We start from the raw sequence: 15029 nt of genomic DNA, 5'->3' as shown, positions 1-15029 counted from the left end.
GGAACCTCCAAGAGCATCTGTCCATTTTGATGTGATAGTAATCGTCCTGGAGGTCGACCGAGCACATCCAGTCATTCTTCTGCAAGAAGGGCAGGATAGATTGGAGTGTGACCACCTGGAATTTCGTCTTGGTAACTGCCAGGTTTAGGGTTGACAGATCCAGGATTGGTCTCAAGTCATCTGCTTTCTTTGGCACTAAAAATAACCTTGTAGAGATGCCTAATCCAGATGGGTCTGGTGGGGGCTGGATGGCTCACTTTTCGAGCAGCTTGGAAATGTCTACTGCTGTAACCTCTCTTTGGGTGAGTGAAATGTCGGGGAGGTGTTTGGGAGGGAATGGCATTTGTGTGAAGGTAATTGAATATCCCCTGGACATGATTTGCAACACCCAACGATTGCCTGTGATGGACTCCCAGGCTGTTGGATGTAGTGAAAGTTGACCCTCAACTGCCTCCAGAGATGAGCATCTGGGCAACCCTTCAGAGTTGCTGCGCGGGCCTGTCCAAGAAAGAATCCTGATATCCTTGGTTCCTTGAACCCCGCTCTGCCATGAGGGCGGTGTCTGTCAAATCCCCTCCTTCCTCTGGGGGAAGGCAGAGTCCTGAGCATCCTGGGAATAACCCTGAGACTTCCGGAACCAAATCTTCTTCACTCCTTGCTGATTCCTGGAGAAGGTTCATCGAGGGGATGAGAAGCAGATTCCGACAGCAGACAGAGTCTTCCTGTCCTTCTCGCTCTGGACCAGTGTGTCACGTACAATCTTTCCGAAGACAGTGCAATCATTTAATTGTACACAGCATTTGTAAAAGACACCTTAAAGCACTGCAAAAAGGCACAAAGTCAGACCCAGGAGTGATGCCTGATGGCAGTGCTTGCTCCAGGTGCTCTAGTGGCACCCTCAGTAGTGTGAAATAGGAGCTGCACAGAGGTGCTGGAAATGGAGGCGAGGATGGCCATCTAGGAGCAGAAAACCTTCTTTTCCTCCACCGACATGGACCCTAGGGTAGACTCTGTGACCTGTTTAACTAGGTCTTGCTGAAGCCTAATCACGTGTGACATGTAGTTCAGCGCACGTACAGAAAACATTGCTGAAGCGTAGACCTGCTTCCCAAAATGGCCCATGGTCCTTGACTCTCGGTCTGGCAGATGGACCATGGAGCTCTCCTGCGACAGCTCCTTTATGGTGGCTGTCGGCACCACCATGGCATCAACAGGGATCCATTCAACCAGTGGAGTTTATTAGATGGAGCACTGAGGATCTTTTCAGGGCATTTGGAGATAGGCTAAACCGTGATATCCACCAGGGACTCCACTGGAGGGGACACCCAGGATGTAGAGGGTCCTGTGCCAAATGCCTCCAGGAACATCGACTCATCAGGGTTGGGTTTTTAGGCTGACCACTACAATGCTGGTGAAGGATCTCCATGATGTCTCCAAAAGAGACATCATCTGGGGTGACCAGGGGGAACCCTCCCCTTCGATGTCCTCCATGAGTGTCTCCTTTTACACGTGTGCTTCCTCCATGAGTGTCTCCTTTTACATGTGTGCTTTCAAGGTACCTCCTCGGGGGGGGGGGGGTCTCTGGGGAGGACTCAAAAGCTTCAGGCTATTCCTCCATGAGTGTCTCCTTTTACACGTGTGCTTTCAAGGTACCTCCTCGGGGGGGTCTCTGGGGAGGACTCAAAAGCTTCAGGCTATTCCAGTAGGGGAATTCCCTGGGGCAGAGAGGTGACGGGATGTCCCTGAGGGGGCAGGATGGTGGAATCCAGACCAGACACAGAGGGAGCCAGGACGGACTCAGAGGATGAAAGCATCAAGGGTCTTCACAGAACCGCGAGGAACCTCTCCACCATGTCGAAGGCAGAGGGTGAATGAACCACTGGAGCTGGGAAAATAACCGGGTTCATAATCCTCTGAGTCAATGGGGGAGTTGGAGCCAAACCCCCATGTGCTGAGACTCCAAGTGGACGGCCTGGCTCTGAAAAAATGAGAGCCGACACCATCCCTTCAGATCCGGCTCTGAGGCTATGGCTCTGACAGCCGGATGGCTCCAAGCTGGTCAGAGCCAACCTGCTCAGGGCAATGGTAGGCATCGAGGTGGCAGGTACCAAATGCACCGACCCTTCAATGCAGAGGGTCATCAGACCCAAGGACTCCAAAACCAGGGGTCGGATCAGAGAAGGAGTGATAGGCAAAAAGGCAGACTGCATGCCCCCAGCCCCAGAGGGGAAGGGGGCAGACAACACTCCCATCTAAATCTGTGTGTGGATAAATCTCTGCATCATCCTGTCCACTTCGACTTCAGAAAGCCTGTGGGTGGACCTGGCGGAAGAGGCCACAGACACCAGCCTAGACAGGTGGTGGCGGGAGGCCAACATAGGGGAATGGCCCAGAGGAACCTCCGGCTCCGTGGAGAAGCAAAGTGAACGGAACCAAGGGCGAGATTTCGCTGGGAGCTCAACTGAGGAAGAGTGGTCGGGGGACTGCTTCCTCAGCCTATCCTGGTCTCTGAGTTTGCGCTTCTCCCCATCCTCGGCCCTCTTGGCAGGAGGTTGAGTCCCAGATGCCAGGGCGGAGGAAGCAGCAGATGCTGAGGATGAAGCTTGGGCCTCTGCAACTGGAGGAGGAAGGAGGCCCTTAAGGATCAGCTTATTCCTCCTGTCAATCAATGTGCGGAGATCGAACCCCATGTAGATCAAACAGGAGGAATCCAGGTGCAGGACCCCTAAAGAGACTATGCACAGAGTGTGGCCATCAGTGGGGGAAAGCTTATGGTCTCACTCTGTGCACTTCCTAAACCCTGGCTTAGGTGTCTCAGCCATGGTAGGTGAAGCAGAGGACCCAGAAAACACACACACCTAAGTAGAGGGGGAGAGAGAAACAGGGAACGAAAAATTTTTTTTTTTTTTTTGAACTAAGGACTGACACCTGAGCGCAAAGGTAGAGGAAGATGAAATAGTGGAAAGAGGATAGGAAAAGTCCAAAGGATAGGATACAATTAGCAAAAAATATTCACCAAAAGCCTGGAGCAATGGACCACAATGCTATAGATACACGTGGCAAATAAGATCTGAAGGGAGGAGGGAGACGGAGGCATTATGGGTAGGGGAGGAGCTTGGAGCTCAGATCCAATACTGGAGAATGCAGCCAAGTTGGATCTGTCCCAGATCCGTGTCCCACAGTTTGAAGAGCAAATGAAAACAACTTCAGATCAAATATTTCTTCTGTAAGGTTTGCCACATTTGACATCTTTGCTGTATCTCTACTGCACAGACATCTGCATGATTCGTACCCTTTTTGACATGTTATCAAACAGCTGAGGAGGTGCTATAACAAAGCATGCATAAAATTTACCTATTCTCCTATAATTATTTCAAAACCTTGCAGCCTCACTCTGATACTGATGTCTGTACTTCTGCATAGCTATTCTAATTTTAACAATGACAGAGTAATCTATAAGGATATACAAACTTGAGAATCACACAAAGAAGCTCAAAACAGACCTTAGTGCTGCTCCAGTCTATAAACAACAGAGGCAGCAGTAGGTGGATCAATGAGAAAAATAATACCTGTAGAGTAAACATCTGAGGGTTCAAACTTACCAGCAATGAGAGAAGCAAAGTCCTCCGTTTCATGTAGTACTTGTGAAGCTGTGTTCCCCTGTTGGTTTTCTTAGACAGGCCTATAAAGTAATATAATAGAACTTTCAGAGCCATTGCACATATACCCAACATAAATAATCGCAAAGATGTACAAGTTCAGACTCAAAAAGAAGCACAATCAGAAACAGAACTGATGTTAATAACAGGGTGGGAATCACAAGAATGAACTCAACAAGGTTCAAGAGCATGGTTAAAGAAAAGGCTAAAAATATGGCAGCAAAGGTTTATTTAATATGTGCAAAGAAGTGCATCTACAGTGCAGAATTACAGGGGATCAGTATGAGGTCTTAACAACAAAAGGACAGCATCACTTAGATGTATTCATTTGTTTATCTAAAACAGGCAACAAATTCAATACCACCTTGTCTTGCCAGGAATGTGGTTTTCCCAAAAAAGGAATCAACATGGCTTTTGAAAACCGAAAGAGATCCTGATGTTTTTATATCAACTGATAGCTTACACCACATCTTTGCTTTTCTGATTGGAAAAAATATAGTTTCACATCTGTATGGTGTATGTCAATAGTCACAGTCAAGTTGTCATTCCTAGTCTCTCAGGTATAGTCTGTGAATCTAATGTCCAAGACAATCCTGTCTCACTGTGGACACTCTATATGCACAAATTAGGTTCCCAATCTCATTTAACCTGTAGAAAACAAAACAGCATTTGTTTACTCCACTACTGCTCATTCTGTCAAAAGCATGTTAAAGGTTCAGCCATGTAGACCACATAGATAACCAAATAACACTGATATAACTTACTTAATGGTCGGGCAACATTGCAGTTTTTATTAGTCAAGAAGGTGCATCCCCCTGCAAAGAGATACTGTACTTAGGAGAATTTTGTGCTCATCATGACTCACCTTGATCAGGGCTCATTACTTCCTCCTTTCTGGGGATTCCACCAGGAGCTGAGGCAAGAGCTCTCCAATCGGGGCTGTAATTCATGTAGAGATGTTGTGTTCTCACTGGCATCCCAAAAGTAAGAGTATTTGTTAACTTAAGCTCATCCCTTGTACATCACTGAGACAGCCTACAATGCACTCTCCTTATGAGTGCGTGCTTTCATCTACTGGTGGCTTGGTGAGACTAATGCCAGCCAGCAAACCACCCTTACTCTAAGGGACAGTGGCAATGTGTACCAGCAGATCCACCCCTTCCTTTCCAACAGGATATGCCTGCCCATCCTCTCTGGCAGCACTGTCAAGCACCCAACCGGCTAGTTGAACTCAGACCGCCTGAGTGGTAGTTAGGCTTTAGCTTTCTGTGATAGCATTGCAGGCTCCCCTGCATGGAAATATGTGTGGGAAGTGTACTCACATTAAAAAAAGTGTCAGTTACCTGTTCTGTCTTCTGGGTTCTGATGATTGGTCTTCAAATGAATGGGTGGCAATCAACTGTCTTACACTCAACAGCATGGTTATTCACAAACAGGAAATCTGACCATGATATGAAAAGTAATGGCAAACACATACATGAGTTGGCCATGAAAAACACTGTACTGAGACCATTAAAAAAAATGGTTTCAGTCTGTGCAAACACTGCACTAAACAACAGATACATGCATACTCAAAATATCAGCTAATCATCAAAACAGCAAAATGCTGTGGCTAACAGCTGGAATTTCCCTCTCAATGAGGTGGTTGGTGGTTGGCATAATGGTAAGGATTGTACCTCATAGCTAAGAAATAGAGTTTGATTCTCACCAAGGGAAACTAGCTAAGCTTAAAATTTTCCATGGCAGCAGAGAGCCTAGTTTCATGATACTTTAACCCCTGTACATTTATTTGTCTTTTATTTATTTATTTATTTATTTTTTATTTTTGAGTCATCTTTACTTAGCTGGAGTACTGGTTTGACTTGCTGTTCTCTGCCTGACTATTGCTGATCTCTGTCTGCGTGATTTTGAATTGAAGTTTTTCATTTAAGGTTTGGTTACTTCTAGTTCTCATCCTTTTCTTATATTGCATTTCTTTTAAGTTTTTTTTTGTTCTTTTGGAGTTTTAAGAGGTCTTATATAGGGTTACTTAGAAAAGTTAGAAAATAATTCCCTTGCAAACAGTGAACATCATCCAGCTTATTAGTGGGAGCAGATGCTGTTCTCTGACTATTGCTAATCTCTGTCTGTATTTGATTTTTCCCACCCACGTGCCCTAATGGAGGTGTACTCTTAAACTTAGTGGTTTTTGAGTTGTCCATCCATACTAAACATCTGATTTTGGACATTCCTTCCAGTCCCACCTCATTAGCTTATTCTACTGAGCACTGAGAAATCAATTGGGAAGGTCCACATCTTAGTTCTTAAACTTGAATTACAAAGAAGTTATGTACTCACCATAACGTTCCATGTTTGTAGTCCATCTCGCCCTTCATTCTTATGTATGGGTTCAGAGCCGATCCTCGGCACCGACTCGGCCTATTACAAAGCTCAAAGTCTCTTAGTTGGCTCGTGGCTAGGTAGGTATCCCATAATGCACCAGTACAATCCCCAGATCTTGTTTGCTGCTAGACTATAGAAGGATATAAAAAGAAGTTATGTCCTTACCATAACGTTCCATGTGAGTTGTTCATCTCGCCGTTTTGTTCTTACACGTGGGTTCGGAGCCGATCCCTTGGCTCCGAGTCGGCCGCTGTTCAAGCTCAAACTCTCAGAGAAGCTCGAGACCTAGTGTATATCCCATGATGCTCTACTGTAAACCCCCAGATCAAGTACGCTGCACCAGAAGACAGCCTAAAAGGAAGAAAACACTACAGTACCTACCTATCTAGGTACCTATAGATTTGCAGATAGGAAAAAAAAACAGTCGGTCCTAAGAAGACAGGCTGACAAGACCGACCAATCCACCAAGGCAACCATCTTTCTCAACAGGAGGGGAAGGTGGGAGGGAATGTAAGAACAAAAAGGCGAGATGAACAACTCACATGGAACGTTATGGTAAGGACATAACTTCTTTATGTGAAGTTGTTCTATCTCGCCGTTTTGTTCTTACACGTGGGTAGAGTCCCAAGCACCCTAATCCTGGGTGGCTCAAGGGAGAACATTCCTAAGCACAGTGGAACCAAAGGAAGCCCTGTCCCTGGAGGCCCTCTCCACTTTCTAATGAGTGATAAACGTGTGAGGTTTTGACCACATGGCAGCTGCACAAATGGTATCCAAGGGTAAACGAGCTGCATGAGCTAATGACGTAGAAACAGCCCGGGTAGAATGGGCTTTGACATTAGTCAGTAATGGCTGGTTAGTGGAGGAATAAATGAATTTAATGCAATCAGAAAGCCACTTAGACAAAGTGATTTTTGATACCGCAGAACCTTTCTTGTTCTCTGTGTAAGAGACAAAGAGTTGATCTGATTGTCTGAAGTCTTTTGTTCTGTCCAAGTAGAATCTCAATTGTCTGTGAACATCAAGCTTGTGTAACATATATTCCAGTCTGTTGGTATGGTGTCTAAAAAAGGTTGGGAGCTCAATGGACTGATTTAAGTTAGTTTCTGAACAGACCTTAGGAAGAAAGGTAGGATTTGTCCTGAGGGACACCCTGTCAGGGTGGAACATCAAATATGGGGGCTTGGAAGATAAAGCTTGAAGTTCGGAGACCCTACGCGCAGATGTAATGGCTACCAAAAATATAGTTTTCCAAGACAGAAACTTCAAGTCACAGGATGACGCGGGTTTGAAGGGGGCAAGCATCAATTGGGATAAAACATGATTCAAATTCCAGGGAGAGATATGGTGTCTGATAGGAGGTCTGAGATGGTGGGTCCCCTTTAAAAAAGGCTTTACATAGTCTGTGGGACATGATGTTAGACCCGTTAAACCCTACATGAAAGTTGGAAATGGCAGCCAATTGAACTCTTATGGTGGCAGCAGCTGCGCCGTCATAGAATAAGGAAGACAAGAACTCTAAAATGGTATGAATAGCGGCAACATAAGGGTCAATGTTGTGGTGAGAAGCCCAGTGAACAAATCATTTCCATTTGCTGTTATATAGCTTCCTGGTTGACAATTTATGAGAGGAAACTATAATATGTTGGATTGCGGGAGACAAATCTTGAGACCTGGCTAATATGGGTATTGGAGCAGCCAAGCTGTCAGTTTTAGGGAGATGAGGGAGGGATGAAGAACTCCCGACGAATGAGTCAGAAGGTCTGGCACTGGGTCCAGAATCCATGGTTCTTCCACTCGATACTTCTGTAGGAAGGGGAACCAAATCTGACGAGGCCAAGATGGGGCTATCAAAATCACAGTCCTTCCCAGACTTTTGACTTTCTGTGTGAATATGGGAATTGGCGGGAAGACATATAGGAGGCCCGGGGGCCAATCGTGTACGAGCGCATCCCTCGGGTTGCTCCCCAGTGGGGGATAAAGGGCAAAGTAGCTGCTGCATTTGGCATTCATCGGAGATGCAAACAGATCGCAGCAAGGCTGGCCCCACCTGCGGAAAATCTTGTCCGCCACCTGTTGTTTGAGGGACCACTCGTGAGGCAACAGGATGGCCCTACTCAGTTTGTCCGGTATCACGTTGGATGACCCCGGGATGTGCGTTGCTATTAGAAAGCGTCTGGTGGATGTAGCCCACTGCCAAATTCTTAGGGCCTCTCGGCATAAGGGATACAATCTGGTTCCCCCTTGCTTGTTGATGTACCAGACTACTGACATGTTGTCCGTCTGAATTGCAATTGTCCCTGGAGGAAGACAGTCGTGAAAGTGTTGCAACGCCAGGAACACCGCTCTCAGCTCCGGGACATTTATATGCAAATGTGATTCCATGCTTGAACAAGTACCTTGGACAGTCTTTCCCTGAAATAGCCCCCCCCCCCACCCTGTCAGGGAAGCATCCGTGGTCACTGTGGCTGTGGGTTGGGGAAGAACAAGGGGACGTCCGACTACTATATGGTTGCTGTTCAGCCACCAATTGAGATCCTTCTTGCAAAGGTTTGTTAATAGAATCTCGTTTGACATGGGCAGTTGTTGGTAAGACCATTGTGTGAAGAGTAGCCACTGGAGTATCCGCATGTGCATGCACCCCAACGGGACTGCTATTAGCGTGGCTGCCATTGTGCCTAATAGCTTCAGTATCTGGGACGCAGGAGCTTTGTTCTGGGTCAGCAAAATGGACAATTGACTCCTTAGAGATAGGATTCTTGCTTGAGGCAACCTGATTCTTGAACTGACTGTGTCTAGCTCTGCTCCTATAAAGGTAATATGCTGCGAGGGCGATAACGCTGATTTTTCGAAGTTTAAGGTTATGCCCAACTGGGAACATAGGTTGATAGTGTAGTCTCTTGCCTGGATTAGTTGATGCCTGGAGGTGATGGTGAAGAGCCAGTCGTCCAGATATGGAAACACCCAGAATCCTAATCATCTCAGGTGAGCCGTGACCACTGCCATACATTTGGTGAACACTCTGGGGGCTGTGGTGAGACCAAAGGGCAGGGCTCTGAATTGGTAATGACTGGCCCCCAGCCAGAAACGCAAATGATCTCTGGATGATCTGGCCATTTTGATGTGGTAATAAGCATTCTTGAGATCTATAGAGCACATCCAATCGCCGGTTTCTAAGAATGGAAGTATCGATTGAAGCGTGACCATCCGGAACTTTTCCTTCTTGACGAAGGTGTTGAGTTTGCCGAGGTCTAATATGGGCCTCCAGTCCCCTGTTTTCTTTGGAACTAAAAAGAACCTTGAGTACGTTCCGGATCCTATCTGGTCCACCGGGACTGGCTGGATGACTCTTTTGTCTAGCAGGTTTTGAATCTCTACGGCTGCTAGCTTTCGCAGACTGGGTGGAACTTCTGGAATACTTGTACACATGGGAGGGAGTTTTGTAAAGGGAATGTAGTAACCTTTGGAAATTATGCTTTTTACCCAAGAATCTATTGTAATGTTTTGCCAGGCGTTTGGGTATATAGCCAAGCGACCCCCGACCGCCTCCAGAGAAGGACAGCCGGGCTTCCTTTCAGGAACGCTGTTCGGGCTTACCAGAAAACTGCTCCCTGTCACCCTGATTTTGCGGACCCCCTCTGCCGTTTGGATGGCGTCTTCTGTTTCTACCCCCTCCTCTGCCCTAAGAGGAGGTATCCATAGGTGTGTTGTGGAAAGCTCCTTGGGGTTTTCGGAACCACATTTTTCCACTTCGTTGGCCTTTGGGGTACGGTCTAGTAGGAGTAGAGAAACGGACTCCTACAGCAGACAGCGTCTTTCCTTCTTGTTCACACCTAGTAAGTGTCTCCTTAACTTTAGGCCCGAACAAGGCGGAACCATCGAATGGGGTACTGACGAAGGAAGATTTGAAGGCTTCCGCAATGGCGCATCCAGGACGGTCTCCGAAGGGCTATCGCTGAACCTGCCACCCTACTCGATCCATCGGCGGCAAGAAATGAGCCGCATGGATGAGTTGACTATAGAATTGAGGGTGTTGAGTTGTGCAGTCACTTTCTCAGAAACTGCATCAGCTGTGTTACCCTGTAGAGTATCTCCCAGCTCTTTAACTCATTAACACCGACTAACGTCCCATAGCGCCTCTGTGGTTACATCCGAGCATGCTATAAGACGTTTGTAATTTCATGACATTACCCCACCCCCGAGTGCCTTCCACAAACGCAACTTATTTCCCGGTCCTATTTCAGTCCTTTAATGTGAAAACTAAGTTGAGAAAGTAATTTAGCTTTGTCAGTTGCCTTCTTAACTCAGCTTTCACATCGCAGTAAGCATATGTTTGTAGTGAAATATTTTGAGTAAATACATTTAGAATGTACTGTGCTTTCCTCCGCTGACACCAAGCCTATTCTATCTGCATTTCCTGAAGCAAGTGCTGGCAACCAAAGTACGGAAATCCAAGCCAACACTTGCATAACACCTCCACCCCTTGTGCTATTTCTATTGTTTTTTATTAATAAATAGAGGGTTCCAGCAACAGAAATTCCCTTCTTTTTTGATTAACATTGCAAGATTTGTATTGCTGCTGGATCCCTCTATTTCTTGTTGCGCCAGATACCTGCTTTTCCCAGTGAAGTATTTCAGCCTACAGAATTGGGACTATGACCTAATTGGTTTGCTACGATTTTCTTTTCGTGCCGGACATTATTAGGTAAGTAATGCTGCACAATTGTATTATAGGCTTATCTTGTGTTATGTTTCATAAATGTGCTCTGAAGTGCTGTGTGCGAGTGGTTCTTGTCTGCATAGTTGAAACTGGGGTTGTGGAGGGTTTGGGAGGAGTCTGCACGGTCATAGTCTTGGTTTAGTGAGGCTCAGAAATTCTGGACCTAGACGGCAAATTGCCCCTTTAATTCCCGATTTTTTTTTTTTATATGTACAAATTTAAATTTATGGCTGATCAGATCACTGATGTCAGCATGCATTGCCAGAGTACAGGGGCGTTCATGATATCAGCTTTGTGAAACAGTACTGACTGCCTGACTCCATGACGTGAGACTGGTGGGAGCTTTCAAAAACAAAAAAACTTTAGTTGTTAACAGCTGCCAAGTGCCAACTTGTGGGCAGCTTGTGGGGATTGTGGAAGTCTTACTTTAACTGCCTGGGCACACAGTGTAAGACTGCTTGCTATCAACTTTCTGTGGTTAGCACTAACTGCTTATCATGGCGTGGCCCTGCAGAATTCTGGGTGCATCTGTTGGTGGAGGAAAAGAGATCGGTCAACTTTACTCCTAATCCTCGAGTCTCGACCAAGATTAAGGTAAACAGAGTATGAAAGGATTAAGAAACCATGGTGTTGGTTAGCTTGGGCAAAAGTTGTTGCAAGGTCTATAATGTTTCTGACAGATGCATTGCTTATCTGTACAGTCACATCAAGTCAACTGTTCACATTTTCACAGAATGCTGATTTTTACCTCACATTTTTTGGTCTGCTCCTCATAAAGTTCATGTTTTTTTCTGAGCAATCATAGGGAAGGGGATTGAAGTCAGTAGATAATGATACACGTTTCAGTTTGACACTTCTCCGATGCTATGTAAAACCCATTATTTTAGTAACTTTCTGAGTTTAGTTCTAGCTCTGTAACTGCCGCGCGTCTCATGCAGACGTCTTTCTCTTGCAATTGGTTGACCAAAATGAACATGGCAGCAGAGGACCCATATTGCTCTTGGTTGTAAGGCGTTTCACTGAGATTTTAAAAACTTGTAACCGATCTGATCCCTGCAAGTATTGCTTTATCTCTTTCTGTCCACTCCGCACTGCGCTGCTTGTTTGTATTCTTGATGTTGATGCTGTGTTTCCTTACAGCTGCTGTTTTAACGGCTTGGGCATTGTCTACACTAACATAAATAATTATAAACCTTTTATCTGTCAAGTTTGTAATACTTCCTCCCCTAATTTGATGTGAAAAGGGTGATGTTGCAGCATAGTCAACCCGAAAATCGCTGTAGCTAACCCGGTCCCTCACTAGACTTGAGCAGGGCATCGACTGTTATCGATCATGGTGCACTTGTCCAGACCAGAATTCACTGAAACCGGATCAACACCACCAGTGCTGCATCTGCGATCACTGCTATGGTTCAAGTGAAAGGATTATTTTTTTCTTTACTAGGGGTTCCAGCAGTTCCTTACATCTGCTGTAAGTGATTGTAAACTGTCACTACAGATTCTATAAGCACGGTAAGTAGGAAAACATGTAAGCCATTTAGCTTAGGAAATTTTAATTACACATTATATTTTGTGTGTATTCTAGTGGAGTAAAGCCTGCATTTGTTATTTAGAGTGGGTTCGTACTTAAACTTTATGCACTGTTAACAGACAATCATGTTTTGTTTTTTGTGAACCCATTTTATAGTTTTGATTTAAGGATTTGTGTTATGTGATGGTATAAAATGTCATGATAATAAGCGAACGTGAGCAGAGTAATACTCAAGAATGTGTACATTTTCCCATTGTAGTATATACATAGACATGGTATATAACAGGCCTTTATGATTGCTTACTTCTTTGGCCACTAGTCCAGCACTAAAGAAGAATATAATAATATTTACATTAGAAAACTTTATATTTCTTAAAAGTACTAACATCAGCTATGGTTTACATAACTTGCTTATGCAGTCATTACTTTCTTTTTGTTACCCACTTTATCCTGCTCTGGGTTTTGGGATAACAGAAGCTGGAGCCTATCTCAGCTAACAGTGAAATGAGAAAAATGTAATTAAAAATATCTGCTACTTCTTTTAATCTCTTTACTGACAACCATGAGTGTAAAAATTCACTTGGCAGAGTATGCTATATAGAGCCATATTGGGCTATGTAATGAATAAAACATATACCTGGTGTATGGATGGTGAAAAAAAGCCGCACTAGAAACGTTCATATGGTAGCAAAGTGTTTGCTAGTGTGTCGTACTAGGTTTTAGTCATGTTGACACAGCTTTCTTAGTGTTTTGGTCAAAAGCTGTGTACCGTAAGATAAAGTGCCATCACTGTGTATGACTTTGGTACCACATGTTGGTTGAACAGCCTGGCATCATTGGTAGGTGAAACGCTTAGCAATACTAGATTTTTTTTCACTTGAAATTACTGGTTAATTGTTTCTGTGTGTTCTTTAGTAGATTACCTGCTGTGGTTTTAGTTTTGTATTGGTATCTGTTGCTGTTTCTATACAGGGGATGTCCAAGTTGCACTGAAAGTGTAGTGGAATTGCATTTTTCTTGTCACAGCCCAAAATTTTTCCGAAAAGATATATTAAAGGTGGTGTGTGGGTCTGTATGGAAAATATTTCATAGAAGTATTAACTATGTAATTCGTACAGGGGTAAGCTTTAATAAGGGAGTGTGATACAGGCATGTGAACTGGAGAAAGAACATGCTGGAGGGACAGGTTCATAACCCAAAGACTGCCCACGCTATGGAACAGACTTCCCATGCATGTCAAGCAGAGCACCTCACTGGCCGTCTTCAACAGAAGTCTTGATGAGTGGATGGGAAATAGAAAATTCACCCCAGGGATCACTCCAGTGCATCTACTTGACAGAGGCACTAGCAACTAAGGTTGGTTGGCACGATATTTTGACTGGGCCTTACATTGCTGTTTGTTGGGGAACACAGATTGGCTAGAAGTGGAACTAAAATCAGCTATTGTATAAGGTGGTCTTGAGAGCACTGAGTCTGGTTGTTTGACGGAGCCAGCTGGTTCGGTTGCACTGCTTTGCTTTAACAGCATTTTTGTTCTTTGTGGTTTGATGTCATGCTAAACAGTCATTTACCCATAAATCCTCTGCTATTTTGAAACAATTTTATTTGGCAATGATCCTACCTTATTTAGACTAACTGGTGTGTGTTCTGCAACTAACTGCAATAATTACATAACTATTACACAAAGTTATAAAAAACACTAAAGCAATAATAAACTTAGTATATGATCTAATGGTGCAGCCACAGCTAACACTCAAGATACAGGAAACTTGAATAACAAGTAACTAGATGATAAAATAAATGGCTCCCTATTGAAATATTGGCACTCATAATGTCAAGTGCTGACAAGCCAACCAAAAAGAATGAAAATAGTGTAGTAGTCACAGCCCCTCCATTTTGGCCTGCACTTACGAGAACTATATGCTAACCAAGGGCCCACCACTGACCCTTGTGGGACCCCACCGTTGACAGGCCTGCTGGTAAACAGACTCACTCATTAGTTCCTTTTAGTACAACTTGGTCCGCATTGTGGTTCCATCATTAATTATATATATACTATAAAGATTTATTTTTGTAAATAACTTGTATCATTATATGAATATGATATATATGTGTTTCTCTTACCGAACTATATGAATGGCTATTAGCTGTATTTCTTATTACTTACAGGTTGAGATTTTGTCTAGGCTTATTGCATTTCTGATTATACTCTGTAGTTGTCTGAGTGAGATAAAGGTTATTACTTGCTGATTATATTTTGGGAATTTTTCTGGCCTTTGTCAGTAATTTGTGCAACATAGGTGGGAGGAAGGGCTAAGTGTTATATTATTTTACTGAATTACTCAGGTCTTCTTCTTAACGATGATAATGAGTCTGTTTTACATAACAGCTGCACAAGGTATAATATAATGAATCCCTATTCAACAGGTTATGTGCAGCAATTATCACCTGTGTCTGAGCATGCATAACTTTGCAGTAATGAAAGGCAGGTTATTATCTCCTTAGCAATAAGTCAGTTACAATATAGCACTGAGTCATTATCACTTTTCAGGTAAAACTATCAGGACCTGTCACTGTTATTCACATAAGTACAACTCGTTATCACATTGATGAATGCACAAGCCAGATTGGGTTTTTGTATGAGTTTAGATTCCTCACATAAATATTAGTTTCTACAGCTAAAACATGTTATACTGTTAGGAAGAAGTATCTTGTCCTAAGGTGTTTAGGGTACAGT

The 15029-nt window shown here is 44.1% G+C and overlaps 1 protein-coding gene across 1 annotated transcript in view; it reads right to left on the bottom strand.

Annotated features, from left to right (window-relative positions):
- Positions 1 to 15029, bottom strand: part of PI4KA (phosphatidylinositol 4-kinase alpha) — a gene marked incomplete at its 5' end in the record, with an annotated part of 2160482 nt that overhangs the window by 498940 nt on the left and 1646513 nt on the right. The window contains 1 exon segment of the mRNA XM_044068731.1: positions 3603 to 3682. Within this exon segment, the coding sequence (XP_043924666.1) occupies positions 3603 to 3682 (80 nt within the window).

The sequence above is a fragment of the Protopterus annectens genome, chromosome 4.part0 (genome assembly GCF_019279795.1).
Source record: "Protopterus annectens isolate FY-2018-M chromosome 4.part0, PAN1.0, whole genome shotgun sequence".
NCBI lineage: Eukaryota > Metazoa > Chordata > Ceratodontiformes > Protopteridae > Protopterus > Protopterus annectens.
The sequence above is the reverse complement of the archived record's forward strand: the minus strand, read 5'-3'. Positions and strand labels throughout refer to the sequence as shown.